Source organism: Colletotrichum higginsianum, chromosome 4 (genome assembly GCF_001672515.1).
Source record: "Colletotrichum higginsianum IMI 349063 chromosome 4, whole genome shotgun sequence".
NCBI lineage: Eukaryota > Fungi > Ascomycota > Sordariomycetes > Glomerellales > Glomerellaceae > Colletotrichum > Colletotrichum higginsianum.
This window is the reverse complement of record NC_030957.1, coordinates 3,416,726-3,436,177: the sequence shown is the minus strand read 5'-3', so window position 1 is coordinate 3,436,177 and position 19,452 is coordinate 3,416,726. Positions and strand designations below refer to the sequence as shown.

The window sequence follows — 19,452 nt, the reverse complement described above, 5'->3', positions numbered from 1 at the left end:
ACGGGCGAGAGACAGAGCACGGGTTGCGATGGTCGCGGGGTGTCGGTGGAGAGATTTGATGGCTTATCGAAGCATCGGCGTGCCGATAATGTTTGGGGTGGGTAAGGTCAAAGTAGGATGCAATCGATCAATTAATGCCTGGGTGCTGTTGGTAGGGTAGCTGCCCAAGTAAGTGTTCAGCCTCACCAGGTGATCGGATTGAAGTAGAAGTGATCAATTAGTACCTACCTAGGCAGACGAGTGGAAATGTTGTTGATTGTTATGACCTCACACTGTCCACAGACCTCGTTAAAACCCCACCTGGCCCCGCACGCCGGAGCGTTTGAACCGCTCTATGGGGCGCCGATGAGTCTGTATCTGCCGACAGCCCCCGCCAACCCACACTGTACTCTCTCGCCCTGTGAGGTGCCCTTGCACCTCCCAGGTGTACGATGTACATGGCATCGGCCATGTTCAAGGAAAATCGTTGAATCTCACACCGTTCCCTTGGATTAGGGGTTGACATATTTGTGATTGCTAGATTGCTGCACAATGCTCGACATGTCTATTAGCTAGGTCTGTCTAACCAGGCTGGCTTTGTGGCTGTGACACAGGGCGACATGGACAATCCAGTTGATGCTGCTTGCAATAGCAAGCCATGGCGCAGTGAGTTGGGCGAGTTCCGGAGACAAATGAGCGACTGATTTTACTTGGTAGGGATGAGTACCCGCCAGGCAGTGTGTGCCTTTTGTGCTAGAATTATGGGAGCTTTCGGCTTTGGGCGATGATGAACAATGCTAAAAATGCCTTTCAGATGATTTGATGAGCAACCCACCTGGTCAGTCTCTGTTTACATCTTGGTACATAACATGGGAAAATCGGGTTGATCCTGGCAGACAAGTTGACTTGGACAGTAAGTAGCCTGTCACGTTTGCGCTGCGCAGGCTGGCCCAAGGGTTCGAAACGGACGAACCGCTGGCGTTCGTATAAATGAAGATGCAGCCAGTCATCCGTCGCCTCCACTTCACCCACAGCCTAGACCTGCCTATAAGCTGGGACGTGTTAACGCAAGGTCTTTATCCACCACTGCTGTGGTCACAAGACAATTGAGCTTGTTGAGCATTGCGACGTCTTCGAATGCTCCGGTATTTCTCAGACCACCATCATCAATAATCGATACACCTGTATCGTGCGTAGGTGTATGTGGCATGGGCAGCTATGAGCAGCGAGAGCCCGCCATGGGGGTCTGGGTTTCCGCGTTGGTGGCCCTGAAACTAGCCAGCGGTGACCAGCTTGACTGACACCTAGAAGATTTGATAGCCCAGGCCTCCCTCGTTCAAATCTGGTATCAACGACGCCGTCATCGTTTTTTATGCTGCTGTCGTCAGTCATGAAACGTTATGCAAATGAACGGATAGGCCACTCACCTCGCGAGGTGTTGTAAACACGACGCCGTTAACTGCGGGCAGTAATTAATGCCTAATACATCTACACCCTGCCACACACGAGGTCGTACGCCTTGGGCATTTCTGACTATGGCTGATGAGAACATTGAGACACGAGAAAGATACGACGTTGTTCTAAAGGATCTCAGTAGCACCAATTTTAACATTCAATGGCTTGGAGATGCTGCTAGGTATGCCTTTGCGGTTCTGAAGTTTTGTGTCGCCAATATTGGGCCCGGCGACGATGTACTCCATCTCTCTCTCTCGCTCTCTCACATCGGCTTCTCAAACTGTGACATTACCACTTGAAACCGAAATAGTCAATACAAACCCAATTTCTCAATTGGGTTCCAGTGATAAGATAGAGGAGCATGAGACTCTTAAGGCCTTGACCATCCCTGGATGGTAACTTCAACACCCGCACGTCTAGCGGCTTCATGGGGATATCAGTGTTCCCCGTGAGGTCCAGCTCCGAGAGGGTCTATCTAGTAGATAACGTGGGAGGAGACGTAACATCGATTGGAAAAGGTAAAGCCAGGGGAAATCGATGACGAGTACTTATTGAAAACGATCTGGAATAATACGGTCCGCTGGGTTCTAAGAAATAGCATATCTTGTCCTGCAGGGTATCTCGTATGTACAGACCGCGACCACCGTAGTATTCCATCCGTGGTTAGACCACATGTGCCTCCTTTTGCGCCGATTGAATATACAGTAATGAATGTTTTGTTGCGACAGGAAGAAAAAAAAGCCATACACCAAAAGGGGAGGGGGGGCCGTAACACGCCCATGTCGATATGCCATGCATGATCCAGCTTTAGCCTTGAGATCTCTATGAGGATAGCTTAGGATATGTCCCGATCATGAAGCATCTGCCATTTGGTATGTGAAAGGTTGATGTGTGCTTGCAGTGCTTCGGCCGATTCGTACTTGTCTGACTTCCCTGACGGCACACATAAACAGCAGGCAAACTTGTTCCTGTCGGAGTGCGACTTGGCCAGAAAGCGGCTGGACATTCGAAACCCTTCTTTAAGGAGGACAAAGTCCTTGTTGTCGGGTAGCAGCGCCTTCCATCGGTAGCCACACTTGCACCTCTTGGGTGTCTCCGGGATGCTCTTGGAAAGGTTGACTTGGAAGGTCATGGCCTCAGGGCAGAACATGCTGAATACGCTGACCTTTGGGCGGAGGAGAAAGGTGCCGGTGCTGCTGGCGCCAGCCTCGGAAGCCGCGAAGAGGGAAGCGGCGTCACTGCCGGTGGGTTTGGGTGTTGGCGGAGTCGGAGGAGGCGAAGGAGGTTCCGATTGAAATGGTGCCTGGTCCGTGGTGATGGTCATGGCTGTTGTCATCTTGTCGTCGTCATCGTTATCGCCGTCAACGTTGTCGCCGTCTGTCGGGCTGGCCGGGTATCGTGAAATTGAACCGTTTTGGCACGGCTGAAGCTTGGGGACGGGGAGACATTTGGGCAAACTAGGGCGACCGCCTGCGACGCGAAGATACAATTCTGCCAGGGCCCTCACGGAAGCAACCCTAACGGACTCGGATATATGTATAATGTCTGAGAGATTCAAATGACCAGTCAAATTGGACTGGGTGGAAGCCCGGCGCAGTAGTGACACTCGGCTGTTGAGGTTGAACAACTGGTTGCAGAGCACATCCCGACATGGTGCTATAATTCGTCCCTATCAGTACAAGGATTCAATGGCCGAGATTATCAACGGATGACCGCTGAGGAGCAGACCACACACGGAGGAAACATTGAGATAGTAACTTACCATCGCCCATGGAGAACTCTGCTCCGAGTATGGCGAATCCAACATCGTACGTCTGCTTGATTTGGTGGCCGGACGCACCCAAAGATGCGCTCAAGGCACAGTTGATGATATCCCTCTGGCCACCAGACCCTGCTGTTCGACAATAGTGGTTGCCAACGGCGCGGTTCCTCTTCCAACGCGCGTAGTGCTCTGCTCCGTCGGCGAAGAGCTCGGTGAGAGCCGATACTGCCCCGACGACTGTTGTTGGCTCCATGACGGTCAACTTGACAGCATCATGAAGAAATGTTGAGTGGTTGTGCGTAACAACAACCGTATTCAAGTGACGTGGACCGGGAAGGAGAGGAAAGAAAATGGAGGGAAAGATTGAGGAATGCTAACCAATGGAGCAAGGGGATGGCAAAGTAATGTACGGAAGTGGACAGGCATGAGCTACCTAGCTAGCTGACAGCCGAACAAGACCAGGGCGAGCTGAGGGAGACTTTTGAGTGACCAAAGAGCAAACAAAATACCTATCGGTAGTTGCCAAACGCGACTCAGGACAAGCTTTGAATAAGATGTAGATTGAGGGGTGGATTCCAGTTGTGTGGGAGCCAAACGTGCGTGCGACTCTGTTCCTTTTCTTTCACTTTCCTCGTGTTTTGTGCGACCGTCGGGCCTGGATTGAGAAGCTACCTTGGGGGAGGACTCAAGGAGACAGACTACACTAGTAGATCAGAACAGCCAGACAGGAGCGATGGGCGGGCAAGGTTGGAGCGAAGGTGGCGTTGGTTGGTGGACGCCAATCTCACGACTCGACATGCGACCCGTCCAAACGGGCGCACGGGAACTTGAGGGGCAGGTAGCCGAGCTGACACGACAGCAGGCTTGGATTTAGCATGGGCAGCCTAGGCCAATATATGCCTGTCATTCCTGTTGGTTAGAGTCATGTGTGAGGATACCCAAAAGGTTCTTGTCAGAACGGGGTACAGTCATCGCCTGTCGGGTCAATGATGCTAAGATTATCGTAACCTGAATGAATGTGGTGGATATGAGTGAGGTTGAATGGAACGATAGGATTCCTGCTCATCTTCGGAAGAGGCCGGCTGGCCCATGGAAACAAACAGATAGAAAGAATAAGAAAGCATAATGGCGCTTTCCTTGGCGATTGCTGTGCCCTCCAGATGCCTGGGCTCCGGAGGTCGAGGCGAGTCTCCTACACAAGTGGCACTGAACTCCATGTGCAGTGCCTGTCGATTTCTTCAAAACATTGTCCCAGGCTGCTGATCTTCTGTAGACGGTTGGACCACCCTTGTCTACATGGTTTTGACTGATTGACGACAAACAGGGGGTTCGAAAAGGTTCGAATATGTCGCTTGCGTAAATGGCGAGGGGTTCGGATGACAAGTATGCTTTTGATGAGAACAAACGCAACCAAGCCGCCTGTGCTCAAGCTTGGTCAATGGTCAGAAGCTTCGCAGGATTCAGGAGCGCCTCATCGACAGCCAAGGCAGGGCAACCTAGATTGACTGGACTTGGTTTGGTCTGGTCTGGTTGGGGAAGGAGTTAATGTATGTCCATCGAAAAAAGGCTGAAATGAAATTTAGCGTTCTGATGAGCTTGCGGGCGCTACGGATGCTTAGGTGCGGATGCTAGCGCTACAAGTGGAGTCGGTCCCTCGGCCCATCCGGCGAGCCTGCCCCGAGTTGTGGACCATGTGGTCCCGGCCTGATTGGTTGTTCGACGACAGGTACACATCCCCCCTTCGCGAGCTGCATCCCTTCGCATAGTGACTCCTTCCCCTTCGTTGCCTTGTGGTAAATCCTCTGCAGTCTTTCAGCCTTTTCTTTCGCCATCTAACTCCTCAGAGGAAGGCTACCTACCTATGGTACCAATAGTCAGGCTTGGGCTGCGAGAGCAACCATTCTGTTCACATCGTCAAAATAACCCCTTGCGTCTGACAGAAGAGGCGACAGGAATCGCTGCGCCAACATGCCACCTCCTCGGCGTCGGCAGAATCGCCAGAGCTGTGACCGCTGTCACGCTTACAAATTGCGATGTCCGAAGCAGTCTGGCAGTGTCGTCTGTACGCGTTGCTCCAAGGCCGGGGCCGCTTGTGTGTATAGCCCTGTAGGGACATTTCCGCTTTACCAGGACCTTTCCGCAACATCCAACACTCCGCATCTTCCCCACGAAAACTTCGACTGGGGAATCTTCTCTTTTGATCAGCTCGCAGGCCCCTCTGATATTCAAAATCCCGGGGCTCCTCCCTTTGATGAGGCGACTGAGACCAACATCCCCCTTGAACCCCGAGCTCAATGCTTCCATGGCTTGTACAACATCGCTGTTACACTAAACAAAGCCATGAGCGGCCTTCCGCCAGTTGCGAAGTTCCACGTGTCTGGCGCCAATATGAAAGAGCGTTGCCTCGAAGTTTCCAAGCACTACAGCCTCAAGAACTCGCTCGAGGTCATGCTTAACCAGACCCAGAACCTCGTCGACACGTACCCCGAGACGGTCAGACTAGCACTGGAGCATCTTCCGAATGATGAGTGCTGCCAGGCAGACTGCATACACACTTACGAGTCGCATCTTGACCTCGGTGAAGACCCCTTTAAAACCGCGGCGCATCTGGCGACCAAAGTCGACTATCCTTTGCTCAAGCTCCTGCTATCCTGCCACTATCAATGTGCAGACATGATGGAACTTGTGCTCTGCCACACTCAAGTCTGCTTCAAGTCTCTCGCCGCTGCAAAACAGCAAGGAGACGACCCCCATCAGTTTGAGATCCCTGAGCTCAGGATGGGTTCTTTCACCCCCTCGCCGCGTTTTTCGCCCTCTATCGTCACAGCTATATTGATAGATCTTCAGTCTTCTCTGGCTGGCTGTGTACTCAAGCTCACCACTGCGCTAAAGAAATTCGACCAAGGCCTCGGAAAGGAGGGCCGTATAATCTTGCTAGAATGCGACCTGCTTTCGGAGAGAGCGCATTCGATTGTGGAGAGCCTAAAGAAGCTGCGTGGACCTCTCACCAAGGCCGGAATCCTCGAGTGAAGACCAAGGACTGGAACTTGACGTCTCGATACAATTTTGTTCTACTTTGAGAGGCCCTACTGGGTTCGCCCGCCAGCTGCACAACTTGGCTGCGGATGGAGCATGCCCAAGCTTGTTATGAGTTTCGGCAATCGAGGACACGACTTACAAAGCCACTCAAGCGGAACTCTACACCAACGTCGTTGGAGAGAAAGAAACGGAGACCACGAAATATTGGGGCGGGAAGTTGAATTGCCTTGTATGTCGTGCATATTCCGCGTGTTGATATGGCTCGACCGCGGTCGTTCCAGCACCGATCGGTGTCCTCGGGTGTCCTCGACACAACATCTGGAACATGTAAAAGATTGGACTACGATTTAATAACTGGAGCTCGCCACAGCTAAGTTAGGAACGACGCATAAAGATGATGATGGATGGGTTTCGAGAGGTACACTTATACAATGCTCCTAATTTCATGGATCGCGACACGTCACTATCCAGACACCTCCTGTTACTGTATCTTAAGCTACAATTTCTTTAAGCCAAGGATATAGGTAGCTGGAATGAACCGCGATAAGTCGACACTCCGACTTCGACGCAAAACTTTACTACTTCCCTGAGTCAAAAGCTCGATCTTCGGGCTGGTCCGATAGTTGCATACTCATCAACCGCCTGAATGAAATGGCTGCATCCATCTGATGACCTTTAGCCAATGTCGGTAGTTGTTGGCGTGGTTGAGATCGTGGACAGTAGCTAGCTGCTTGTCCTAGCCTGAAGTCTTCGATGCGACATTATTTCGACGATATCACTCAAAGTAGACTCATGACCTTTGATCAAATCTGCGCCATGCAACAGTCATATGACTATGCGACCCAAAATTTTGGTACAAAGGTCACTCTTCAACAGGCGGGCAACTTTATTCGTCGGCTGTTCAGACGTCGGCGGGCCAACTCCGTATAACGTCTCATCAAAGTCATTGGCCTCAGACTGCATCCTACACTTGGACGTTTGAGTTTATCACCTGTGTTGACAAAGCCATGTTCTTGTGCGTTTGTATAAGACCCCGCTGGATTGCCTCTATTTGCTAGGTTGAAGACCATCGACTCAATTGATAATCCATCATCATCGGCACCCCGAACGGACACGAACATATTGGTAACGTTTTTGCCATCCACAAAACAAGAATCCGGCTCTAGAGATGAAGTTTATCATTGTAGTCTCCCTGGCTCTTTACGCCTCGGCTCATTGTACGTTCAAGCTCCGAAGCCCTTGTGTTGAGATTGTAGACTGGTTTGACCTGTGACTAGACGCCTTCCCGTCTGTCACTTACAACGGGAAGACCACGCAAGACTGGGAAGTCATCCGAAAGACGGCAAACTTCCAGTCCAGCGGACCTGTCACCGATGTCACCAGTTCACAGATGACGTGCTACCAGCTAGCGCCTGGCAGCCAAGGAGCTAAGGTTCTGGATGTTACGGCTGGGTCTACTCTTGGTTCTCATATATCAAGCCCCCGTCAAGCCGACTAGTACTGACTACGGAAATCCCAGCTTACAACGTCAGAGCCTCCATCTCTCACCCCGGCCCAGTCAACTTCTACATGGCCAAAGCACCGGCTGGAACCAGCATCACGAACTGGGACGGCTCTGGCAGGAATTGGTTCAAGATTTACAACGATGGGCCGACGGTCGGTCCTGGTGGTTTGGCCTGGCCAACGAACGGTTCATCCCCTTTGCTCCGCAAGCCATTGTGAAACTTCCTCTAACTGTCACGTTCACAGGCAAGACGACCATCAACGTCCATATCCCCAAATGTCTCGCGGATGGCGAGTACTTTCTTCGCGTCGAGAACGTTGCCCTGCATGGCGCCAGCAGTCCTGGTGGTGCCCAGCTGTACATCTCCTGCGCTCAGCTTCGCGTCAGCGGGGGGACGGGCATGTATAAACCCAACCTCATGTCGTTCCCTGGGGCATACAGCGCGAACGATCCTGGCTTGGTGGTAAATATTTACTACCCAGTTCCTACTAACTACAAAGCCCCAGGTGGTGCACCTCTGGCTTGCTGAGTAGTGTTGAGGAGTGTTGTGAGATTCTGGGCAATTTTGCCTGCTGGTTTGAAGCTGGCGAGGAAGACCATTTGGGTCACTTGGTCTGTCAATCACCCTGCCGCCTCCTTCATAGTAACATGCACTAAGAATTCGGGGTTTCACATCTTCAACTGCGTGGTGATCATCAAACTTGTAAGCCCGAGAACCATTACCTAGCCTAGAGACCCCATCCTTCCTCTTTCGGCCGATACCCGTCACAGCTACCATGATGTAACCCCCTATGGAAGAATCACATGCGCACACGTCCCAAGACCAGCATGCTGGTGCTTTATTTGATATGGCCGATGCGGGGAACTCACGGGTAGCCAATTAAGGTAAGAAGGGGACTTGGCTTTGTCTTGCTCATGATGACCGTGAGGAATTGGCTTTTCAGGATCCGGCAAATGCGCTTCCACGTTTGAGAATGCGAGCCGATGCAGCCGACGCGACTGGTCAAGATAATTCTCATCCGGCTTGATGGCACCAAGAACATCCATGGATCACGAGAGAACCAACGATGCTGCCAAGGTCGCCGTCAAGGGGATGTAAAATCTCCCTGTCATTGAAGTCGGACATGAGCCTTAACATAGGAGAGTTATGTAGTGATGAATTCTGGTTCCAAGGGTCTGACTATTGGTGTCCATACTGGTTCGGAGTGTAGCCAATCGCCTCAGGGATCCAGGATCCGGGTTCCCTTCATAGGCTTCTTACAATAAACCGGGGATCATCATCGTTATAAACTCCTTCGGCAGGAAAAGCACCATCCAAGGTGGGAACTTGGGTTCCCTGCCGGACTGACGTGACTAGATTCGATAGAGGTATCATCCATGCACTTGCGATCAAGAAGGCTTGAATCTCCGGAGAGACCAATTCAGGCGCGTTTGGTGAATGGCATTGCATGTCGTTGGGAAGTGGCAGAGCTCAGACGCTTGTGGCATGAAAACTAAGGATGATACACGCCCCGACTATCGAATTATGGGTACGGTCTGTACTCTTTAGTGAGTTGCTCTTTCTTTCGTATTTGCATATCTTGATTTACAGACTTTTCCTCCTTCCTCGGTCTGCCCTTTGTTCCAGACCCTCGGTAGGTAAGACACCAACTGCGAACCAAAAACAACATTTTGCAAGCATCTCACATGCTTGCCCGATTCAAAGCGGTTAGCTGGGGTCGAAGAGTGCACTAAAGCAAGGTGCATGTCTTAGTCTCTCATGTCAACGTCATTGCCGTGCCCACTCGCATTTTCTGCCTTGTAGAAGATACGCTCAATTTGCATAGTCGTCCAGAAACCTCACTCAATAAGCCTCTCTACCTATCTTTCTCGGATAGCCAGATATTCCCCAGAACTAAGAACCGACTTTCCAGGCCAGGTCAGCCAACGCTCATCAAAAGACAGAAGCCAACCTCAAGCACAATGGCCGAAAAGTACATCCTTCGGGTGACCGCTGGCCCCAGCTACGACGTCGACTCCCAAGTCGAGGTCCCTGTCAACCAGGCACAGCCCACGAAGATTAACAGCGCCCTAGCCGACATCGAGCTCAATGTCCGCATACAGAACTACGCCGGCCTGCCGCGCAACTCGCCCACCACATCCCCTTACTTCTCCACGGAACCGCACGCCACCAACAACGACCAGTACAGTATCTCATTCCGCTTCACTCCGAAGAAGCCCGCAGATAGCGTCTCTCCTTCCTCCTCGGCGGGAGAGGGCATATCAGCCGAGGATCTGCAATTCGGCAACGACTTTGATCACCCCATCCGTGACCGTCTTCCCCCGGGGTTCAACACGGCGCTCAATATCGTCAAGTGGTGGATCGACCCGGGCCTGGACGGCGATGCCTACGCGGACGTTCCTCATCTTTACGGCCCCGCGCTGAGCTCCTTCAACACCATCCACGTGGGAGCTGGCAACCAAGACGCAGAGAAGGGTGGCCTGTGGTTTGAGGAGGGCGGCGACGAGGCCGGCCTTGAGGCGCGGGAGAAGATTGGCGCGCCGGCCACGGCCAAGGAGCGGATGAAGTGGGCCCTGCGTAAGGACAGCAAGGAAAATTGGCTGTTTGAGTACGGCAGGACGTACGGCATGGACTTCTTCAACCCCTATCTCGACTTTGCCAACTTGGCGCTTCGCCTACCGGGATTTCAGCTGGCCATCATGAAGTACTGGGATGGACAAGGTCTTCGGTGAGTTTCTGCTCCTCTGTCCATTTGAGTGCTTGTACTACTTTTCTGCGACTTGACTGTCTCCATTCTCTACAAACGCTTTCTGGTCCACGTCCGAGGCCTTTTGCTATTTCACGGTGAGACCAAACGTACAGCGACACGTCTACACCAAGAAAGAGTCCCGCTCAAATGTTTTTCCTTCCGTCATTCTTACTCGTAGCAGGGAAGAAGGGCCTAAGCGCTCACACCAACTTAGATACGTTCTCCGGAACAAAAGCACCGGTGACGTCTACCTTGTCGTTTTGTTTACCCTCTACCTCAAGGACGACGTCAACGAGGACGGCACCCTCAAGGCCGGCGCAGACAGCTCCAAATCAGGCCATCCGCTGCCGCCCAGCAAGGACGAGCACGAGTCCCACGACGAAGAGAAGGCCCTCGAGGAGGCTAGGAAGAAGATGGGGCCGGCCTCCCGCGAGACGGAGACGAATGCCGATGATGTGGACTGAAGCAGTGGAGGTTGTCTCCTTTAGGGGGTGATGACCGGGAAACAAAGGCGTCGTGCACTTTGCAAGTCAAGCCCGGGTTTGTAAAGCTTGAAGAAATTAAGATTCCATCCAGCCTTATTAGACAGGGCTTTTCAGTCCACAAATTCACTCAGCATTCCTAACAACACAGGGTTCCCAGATCACTTGTTGGGGGAGTGAACCTAAGGTGACATGAACTGTTCGATGTTCACTCGCTCGAAGAAACTGATATGTCCGAATCCAACCCAGTACTGGGCAAGTCGGTCATGAGAGATGAGCATAAGCTGTGACTCAATATACTTATCTAAATGCCGCAGATTAGCATGGCGGAAGGGACTCTTCGCGAGTTAGGGGGGCACATACCATCAAGAAAACCGGTCCCAGCGACGTGCCCTTTGCTCTTCACGACGCGTGTGCCCTGGAACGGTGGCTCCCGAGCAAGTCCGACGAAGCCGGCTTCACCCAAATCGTCTGCCACAAATGTGTACTCTCCTCTTGGAACATTTGGGTCGCCAGTAAGTTTGATCGCCTCAAGGCGGCCTCGATGTACTCTCGCATCGGTACGTCGTCTGGCCCACTCGTCTTCGGACTCGTCAACGCCACGTACCAAGCCAAGCTCGTTGTCGGACACTTCTTCATCATCTGGCTGATTTATCAGAAGGAACTCGCAGCCATGTCCACTGTAATCGCCAACCCAGATGCCGCGCCATGGCTTGAGGGGGGTCGGCGTGTACACGATAGGATCGAGAGTTGAGTAGGTGACCACTTCTTCGCCGATATGCACGCCAGGAACACCTCGTCCTCCTCCCACCATACCCATGTTCGCCTGGATCGCCTGGATCAGACCAATGGGTCCCGCCCCGAGGAACAGTCCCGGGGTTGGTCCCCCAGCCATTTCCATCCACTGTCGAATGCGAAATGCTTGGTCCGAGGCCTCGACTCGCCGGGTCGGCAGGTCGCCGGGGGCAAGGTCATCGCCGTCCAAGCCCGAAGCGACGCCGGCGACGCGGTGACGGGCAGGTATGGCCGGTGGAGGCCAGACGTTACCATATGGAAACGGCGCCTCCATTTTGGAGGTGGCAGTCGCAGGGTCTAGTGGACGGGCCATTAAAAAGTTGCTAAACATGGCGTCGGAACGGTCATCGATAGCCATGGGTATTTCGGGAAGGAAGCGATTGCCGAGTATCCCGGTCGAATCATCGTCTTCCTCTGGAACGCGCGCGTGGAACTGGAGCACCGGCTTGTCCAGATGCAACTTGACTCGGGGCTCAAAAGCATGGATTATCACACTGTTGTCGGCAGGCCAGTGTTGGTATGTGGTGCGGCTGCTGACAGCCAGCAATTGGTATCCTTCGATGCAACCTCTTCGCTGGTCATACCGCACGACGATCATTTTGCCCATGAGGTCGCGGTCGCAGAACCAGATCTTGTACTTTGGTAGGAACCATCTCGGGTCGTGTGCAGCGTATAGTTCGCGGTAGGTACGACATGGGTAGGGAGTTTCGAGTTTCGTGCCAGGAATGTTTGCTTGCACCCTCTGGTACCAATGTACGTCAGACGTGGCATGTGCATGAAGGCTTCGGCACGTCTCGGAGACAATGGCCAGGTCGCATGGAGGCAGGTAGGAGAGGACGGCGTCGATTAGCTCGGAGGGCAGCGAGAGTAGGCGACAACCATTGTCCGCGGGCAGAGAGGGTGCTTCTAGCAGGTCCAAGACGGGGTCAGAGAGGTTCCAAATGACGAGGCTAGGCGTTGGTGAGTGACATACCGGTCGATGAAGCGATACTAAAATCGGCAGGAAGGGGATAATAATCGTCATGGGAGGATCCAATGATCTTGCGGCGATCGGTGGCGTCGCTGCGCAGACCCTCTTCGGAGACATAGGGTAGTATGTAGAGGTTCTCCTCGATCTCGGGGTCGATGCCACCATAATTGCTACCAGTCGTGGATCCCGTTTCGCTAGTCGGCGCATTGGACCCGGCGACCGAGGTGGGCGGAGATGGGGGAGCTGGATCCATCTTGCCCGGCGTGCCCATGCCCTTTGTGAGACGGGATCGTGCAGGAGTAGAAGATGGCGGGTTTGTGATGCTGAGAGGGGCAATGAATGGGTTGTTGAGGCTCGATGGAAGGGCTGTTCGGGTATGGAGAGGAAGGAGTGGTGTATGGTTGAAACGTGTAATGGAGGACGTATGCTGGTCCGGGTTGAGTACAAGGTGTCGGTTGTTGGTCAGACGAGTGGTTGCGACTGACTTGTGTGAGATTGGCGTCTTAAGTCGAGATGGAGCGAGTCGCCGAGGTTGAGGTTGGCCAAGAAGGCCAATGCGATGTGCAGGGGAAAAGTTGTCTGTGGCGTGTCAGTGATGTTGGGGTCATGACTCTAGTGTAGATGCCGGTCCCCACGTCCCCGGCCTGTATGGTTCCTGCACAATGACAGTGACAGTCGGTTGCGGTCGCGGACGTGCCAGAAACTCCTACCTCCCTGCAAGCCCCGGTAACAGCACAGAAGCTAGGCCAGTATGAGAGAAAGCAGCGATGACACTGACTGGCAACAGCAGCGGCAGCCGAGGCGTCCGTCCAGGGGAGGGAGGGTGAGGGGCTGGCAACGATGGTGACGGCGATGGTCCACGGGCTAGACTATGAACCACCAACCAGAGACAATCGCATGCCTCGGGACGCATCTAGATTCTCGTCTTGTGCAGCGTCTGGGTGTAGGTGTAGGTGGTGGTGGTGGTGGTGTCGGCAAATGAGACGTTGCGGCAGGGCTGCTCAGGGACCTTGAGTCGGTGGTGTAAGTTGGCGGAATTAGGACCGAAACCTGAATCAAGCCGGGCAACAGCATGCCGTCGTCGGTTAGGTCACGGCGGATGCCCAAGAATAGAATAGATGCAGATATTAGCCTGCTGTGCTTTCCATGCCGACGGTGCAGGCCCACGGCAAGGCGTGCAGCATCTCTCACCAACCCCCCATGCAGACAGACACACAGAGAAGCGGTCGCGTCGTGAGTCTTGACGCAGACAGTAGGTATTCCCTGTACTTGGATGGAGCCGAGTCGCGAACCAGGGTCAGGTACCGAGAACCGGAGCCGGACTGCAGACTGCGGGGGAGTTTGCTCATTATGCATTGAAAGGAAATGGGCTACCTTTAGGCAGGTAGTTGGGGTCGCTTATCGGATAGACTTGGACTTTGACGCGCTGCCGCCAAGTTGTCGCAATAACGCCATCGCATGCTGGTGTGCTCTGGGCAAAGATAGGCGATAAGAGCAGATGGACAAGCAGACGCAACGCATACCCCAGACCCCAGTCCAGGTCTCGCTCAGCGCTTGGGCGTACCTCTCTCTCATTCAGCCGCTGCCAGCCAATCCATCGCAATGGCCAAGAACATTGTGCCTGTTCTCTCACTTCACACCACAGCTCAAAAGGCCCCAGCCTAACCTTATTGGAACCCATACGGCCTCAAAAAGTCCCAGCCAAGACACGTTGGAGGAGAACCTTTGCGGCGGGCTGGCGAGATGCTTCCCTCGGTCGTGTGTGGTTGGGTTCTGTTTTGGTGTTGGTGTAATTCCGCCCATGGAGGATGGATGTAGGCGGATTGGGTGTTGGGCATGTGAATACCTAGCTATCCAGCCGTGCATAATAGAGCTGTCGTGCAAGGCGATACCGACATAGCCATCATATCCCACAATACAGCTTAGCGAGTTCGCCTACCCGATTAGGTAGGCACTTTATTTCCCCTAGTTAGTCTCTCTCCTCCTTCCTCTTCCACTAATCCCCTCTTACTGCAACATTGAACAACGAGCGAGCACCTCCATCCGATCCATCTTGGCCCCTCGTGTCGCCCCAAGCAAACAAGTATCCAAGGAATGAGACTACGTCCTGCCTAGGTACTAGAGCAAGGTCGTCGAAACCTCACATCTGTTGTTCCCCTGATTCAACCCATGCTGCGGTTTACCTGCGCACCGCATCGCAACGGACTGCATCTCGACCGAGAGGCCGCCCGCCACCTTTGACTTCGAAACCTCACATCCGTTATTATTGAAGTTGAAAAGGAGCTTCGGTTTGGCCACAGACGTCCACACTGATATCGCCCAGTGCACAGGTGTACTGTAGTGTATCCTTCCTTCTCCCTGGTAACGCCCAAACCACTGCCGGAGCTTCCTTCGGTTCCCACTTGACTCTCGATCCGCCGCCCGACGTCTCCTTCCTACTTGGGTCATAGCTTCCGCCCGCCAGTGGAAGACCATCACCTTCACCACCAACACAACGCAACACAGAACAGCAAACAACCCAGCTCGTACTCGTCGCTCCCGAGCACGCAAGAACACGCTCTCCAAGACTTGAGTCATCGTGGCCGACCCAACCGAGACCGGCCAAAACAGACCGCGGCACACCCGACCAGTCTACCTATTACACGGCCGCCGGAGTATTGGATACCCGACTGGGGTCTGCAGGACACCATGGCTTCTCTTATCCCTCTCATCAACGACTTGCTACCCATGATCGTTCCCTCCTCGGTGTCCATCACCAAAGCGAACACCCTCCGCGCTCCCGATGCAACTCTGCCACCCGGTTCTGCTAACGAGGCCGATGCCGTTGTCAGCAAAAGTGATAGGCTCTGCGCATCGGGTAAGTTGAAGCCGCCCGCCATAATGATGTCTCTTTGACCTCGTGGCTTTTTCTCAAGCCATGCATCACTTCTTCTGCCAGTGTCAGATAGCTAGCCATCTACTCAGCCTAGCCACTGGCTTGCCAACTGCAGCGCTACAGCCGCCGTAAATAGTGTCCGTAGGGCCTCTATATCGGCTGGTGTTCATGCCGCTGCTGGAGACACCCCCCCTCGGCATGCTCGTCGTGGCTGACTGAATCAGTCCTCACTCTCAGCGCACATGCGACATCGGATATCCGTCATCATGGCGAGCAAGGTCAGGACCGAACCCCCTCCCCGGCTACCCCATCTCTCACGCTTTCAACCTCTTACGGCGCCGCAACCGCGATGGGTCTCTAATGTGTGCCAAGATACCATTGTTTACATGGCTTCCGGGACCGGCCTCCTGCTTGTCAGCCCCGGTGCGGGACAAGACGTCAAGCGGCACAACATGGCAGCGGGTGACTTTGCTTTCATCCCTTCTTGGACGGAGCACCAGATGCTCAACGAATCGGACCAAGATACCGTGTGGGTAATTACTCGCAGCGGTCCCCAGCCGGTCAGGGTGGGCTTGACGGATTGGGGAGGTGACCAGGCAAAGTAACCACAACGCCATCGCTCGTTTGTGGAGATGGAAGACAAGTAGACGTGGTGGTAAGCGACCGGTCGATCCACGGATGCACAAGGCTCTGGTGGGAAGAGGGAAGAAGGCAAAACAGGAATATCGCCTTGCTTCGTGGTATTTTCAGCTCGTGCGGTGGGTGATGATAACAGCGATGGATGCAACAATAACCGTCTTATGCCTGCCAGCCTATCTTACTTCAGGCTCGCCCCTTGTGGCGGCCACGATCCGTGCCCTGGCCCGCGGGGCATCGAAGACCTGCGCATGGTCTTTGTTCGGAAACCAGAGGATGTTGATACCCGACCCGGCAGAACGGTGATGCTTGCACTCTTCCCCCCCACCTGGCACGAGTCCCGCCTTGGGGCTGGCAACGTTACTCTGGCCATGTTCGCCCTGCAACCATGCGGGGTGATCCGCCCGCTCTCCCTCGGCCAAATACCTGGCGACCGCATGGCTGTCAACTATCAAGTCGAGCTCTGATAAGCATACAGTAACCTGCCTCGCTTGCTTCCGGCCTTGCCCAGCATGGCCCGATCTTGCAGTTCGACCGACCAGTTCGTCGGCCCAGATGGCGTTCTCCCTCCAGAAGAAGTACCTGCCGAGGCAATGGGCAACACCGGGGTCGGTGCTGGCGAAATACCACAGCTGCCATTCGTTGGCGGTCTTTGGCCGACGGCGGGTGAAGTTGTAAGCAACGTCGGGCAAATGGAGAAGTATGCTCACGGGGTCAATGAGTACCACCCGTGGGATCCTCACTTGCAGCTCTGGACATCGCATGGCGTGGGTAGATAGGATGGACCCGTACGAGTGAGATACGAGGGCGAACTCGTCCCACATGTGACGGTCCAGGACCTTTTTAAACTGCTCAAGGAAGGCCTCCTTGCCGAGCGGCGGCTCCGTAAGCCGGAAGCAGACGGGCAGAATCTCGAGGGCAATGACACCAGTCTGACCTTTGCCCTTTCCACCGCCGATCTCGGCGAGGAAGCTTATGTACGGCCACAGGCCGATGCCGATACCGTGGATGAAGACGACAGGCAACCCTTCTGAACGATGAGGACGGTGCCAGTAACTCAAGTTACCGGCCTCAGTACGGCGACTCGCAAACATCTGCTGCAGCCGTGGCGGGAAGATGACTTTCTGTCGTGGCTGCGCGTAGTATTCGAAGCCGTTGAGGAGGAGGAGGACGTGGGTGGCGTGGTCCAGAAGGGCCATGGTTGCGTACCACCAGACGGTTCGGAACGCCGGCTCGACGGAGTCGATGGTGAGCCGCAAGCACTTGGCTCGGCCCCGCCCGGGCTCAAGGGTTCTTCCAAGGCCCTTTTCGATGTAGGCGACATATTCGTCCACCTCCATGTCGTAGTCCTCGCCAGACCTGTACTCGTCGTCACTCCCCTCTTCAACGTCGAAAAAGGCCCAAAGCAGGAATTCGCGGAGATTGTCGTGGCGGATCTCGGATGGCTCGGCGCCCAAAAACCACATGCGTAGATAGTTTTCGTAGTTTGGGACTGTGCCCATGCACCGTTCAAACAGGGCTCGGCGCTCCGTATGCGACGACGGGGGCGGGTGTGCGGCGGGCTCCTTGAGGCGCCGAGTGTAGGGCACCCAAATGAACACGATGTACAGCAACTCAATGGCCATCATGCCGACGATGACCTGGGCGGTTGTTGTCCATCGCGCCGGGTTTTGGCTGTAGTTCGCGCCGAGGTAGCAAGCTATGAGAATTGATATGTAGGGGACAATTGGGTATTGCATGAGCACGACCCAGGTGCGAATGAACGCCCACTCGTGAAGCGTGCGGTTCAACATTTGGAGACGATGCTGGGTGGCACTTTGACTGGTGTCTATCGTAGAAGGCAAGGGATGGCATATGTGAAGGAGCGTATGAGGCGCGGGAGTTGGGCCAACGACTGACGATTTAGACAAGCCGCAACTTTATAAGGCCCATGATATGATGTAAGGATGACAAGAGACGATGAAAGGCCCCCGTTTCTTTTCTTCTCCTTGAACAATTCTTATCGGCGCAGAATATGGATGCGTGGGTGAGTTGTTGTTCGTGGCTGGTGCCGGTGGATTTCAGGTGATGTGTTTTTGTTGAGATGACTGAATCTTGGGGAGACAGCAAACGGACGGCGGGAGCAGGGCTAAGGCAGGGAGGGAACCGGTTGGATTGGATGACGAAACGGATCATGCCTTTCGCCACGGACCCTCTTCTATTATTCTTGACGGTGCATCTGGTTTGGGACACCATCGGGGACAGAGTAGTGGGCACATGATGGCGGGCTTGTGATTGAGACAATAAGGGCCAATGCACGTATCTCGAAGATGTCTCAAAAGGTTGGCGGGAGGAAAGGCAGCTCAGGGCCCAATGTATGCGCAGAGGCATTGCTTGCTACCGCTTGTGGTTCGGGGCCAGTTCCGGGCCCGATCCATTGGACGCACATCATTCAAACGTAATCAAGCGTACCTGAACAGACCCGAGCGCCAGTGAATGGTTGATTGGCCCAGGCCTCTATCCATCGCGCACCTATGGATTCAGCATTGTCGTTGAATCGGCCCATGTCCTCCCAACGCTTTACTTCAAGCGTCTGGTGTTGTCCCGGCGGGCCGGCGTACAGGCTTGCGCGGCTCGAGGTGCAACAAAGGGCATGCCGTACCTCGGCACATGGAATCAGGGTAACCCGATGGACGAGATGACACGGCGAGCCTCCTCTTCACATGCATTTGATGACCTTGTTTTCTCCATCGGTCATCCGTACGTATTATTCCCGACCGAATTCCAGCATCATTATCCCGATGTTCCGTTCCCAACATTCACACTGCTCGTCGCCTTTGATTGCCCCATGATCCCCGTCCCGTCATGCCATCTGTCAACAAAATTATTGGGAAAGAGAAGGCGCCGTTCAAGAGGAAAAGTCTTGAGATTTGGCTATAACGGTGCTGCGATCGACGGGCGACGGCTTCGTTCGCCGAGTTGACAGGATAGCAACTCATGTACTGCGCCAACTCGGCGGTTTGCCCGCTCGGGAATTGACAATGGTTATGCCCGCCAACCAGCGAGAACCCTACGCCCTTTGGCACTTCTGAAGCCTGGTAGATGAGCCGTCCGCCCTTCATGTAACCCTTCGTCGACACACGGTTGAGCCAGTCGATGCCATTCTCGGCGACGTAGAGACCGCGGTGCCATGAGTCACACCAACAGGTGGTAGTACTTGGGGATC

At 54.0% G+C, this 19,452-nt stretch overlaps 8 protein-coding genes across 8 annotated transcripts; 5 read left to right on the top strand and 3 right to left on the bottom strand.

Annotated features, from left to right (window-relative positions):
• Nucleotides 1-1,187: 1,187 nt before the first annotated feature.
• CH63R_06351 (uncharacterized protein) lies at nt 1,188-1,423 on the top strand (the record flags this gene model as incomplete). The annotated part of the gene is made up of 2 exons (XM_018301326.1): nt 1,188-1,237; nt 1,291-1,423. 2 exons carry the CDS (start codon nt 1,188-1,190, stop codon nt 1,421-1,423), a joined length of 183 nt encoding a protein of 60 aa, XP_018159176.1.
• Nucleotides 1,424-2,269: 846 nt separating this feature from the next.
• On the bottom strand, nt 2,270-3,449 carry CH63R_06350 (uncharacterized protein; the record flags this gene model as incomplete). The annotated part of the gene is made up of 2 exons (XM_018301325.1): nt 2,270-3,090; nt 3,197-3,449. The coding sequence occupies 2 exons, from the start codon at nt 3,447-3,449 to the stop codon at nt 2,270-2,272; spliced, it is 1,074 nt and encodes a 357-aa protein (XP_018159175.1).
• A 2,087-nt stretch (nt 3,450-5,536) lies between these two features.
• Nucleotides 5,537-6,226, top strand: CH63R_06349 (Transcription factor aceii; the record flags this gene model as incomplete). Its single annotated transcript, XM_018301324.1, has 1 exon — nt 5,537-6,226. One exon carries the CDS (start codon nt 5,537-5,539, stop codon nt 6,224-6,226), a length of 690 nt encoding a protein of 229 aa, XP_018159174.1.
• Nucleotides 6,227-7,403: 1,177 nt separating this feature from the next.
• Nucleotides 7,404-8,272, top strand: CH63R_06348 (Fungal cellulose binding domain-containing protein; the record flags this gene model as incomplete). The annotated part of the gene is made up of 5 exons (XM_018301323.1): nt 7,404-7,452; nt 7,513-7,698; nt 7,755-7,925; nt 7,985-8,202; nt 8,246-8,272. The coding sequence occupies 5 exons, from the start codon at nt 7,404-7,406 to the stop codon at nt 8,270-8,272; spliced, it is 651 nt and encodes a 216-aa protein (XP_018159173.1).
• Nucleotides 8,273-9,701: 1,429 nt separating this feature from the next.
• Nucleotides 9,702-10,953, top strand: CH63R_06347 (F-box domain containing protein; the record flags this gene model as incomplete). The annotated part of the gene is made up of 2 exons (XM_018301322.1): nt 9,702-10,468; nt 10,704-10,953. 2 exons carry the CDS (start codon nt 9,702-9,704, stop codon nt 10,951-10,953), a joined length of 1,017 nt encoding a protein of 338 aa, XP_018159172.1.
• Nucleotides 10,954-11,275: 322 nt separating this feature from the next.
• Nucleotides 11,276-13,007, bottom strand: CH63R_06346 (F-box domain-containing protein; the record flags this gene model as incomplete). Its single annotated transcript, XM_018301321.1, has 2 exons — nt 11,276-12,669; nt 12,740-13,007. 2 exons carry the CDS (start codon nt 13,005-13,007, stop codon nt 11,276-11,278), a joined length of 1,662 nt encoding a protein of 553 aa, XP_018159171.1.
• A 2,417-nt stretch (nt 13,008-15,424) lies between these two features.
• On the top strand, nt 15,425-16,216 carry CH63R_06345 (Cupin; the record flags this gene model as incomplete). Its single annotated transcript, XM_018301320.1, has 2 exons — nt 15,425-15,593; nt 15,984-16,216. 2 exons carry the CDS (start codon nt 15,425-15,427, stop codon nt 16,214-16,216), a joined length of 402 nt encoding a protein of 133 aa, XP_018159170.1.
• A 207-nt stretch (nt 16,217-16,423) lies between these two features.
• On the bottom strand, nt 16,424-18,040 carry CH63R_06344 (Alpha beta hydrolase fold family; the record flags this gene model as incomplete). The annotated part of the gene is made up of 1 exon (XM_018301319.1): nt 16,424-18,040. The coding sequence occupies one exon, from the start codon at nt 18,038-18,040 to the stop codon at nt 16,424-16,426; it is 1,617 nt and encodes a 538-aa protein (XP_018159169.1).
• Nucleotides 18,041-19,452: the final 1,412 nt, after the last annotated feature.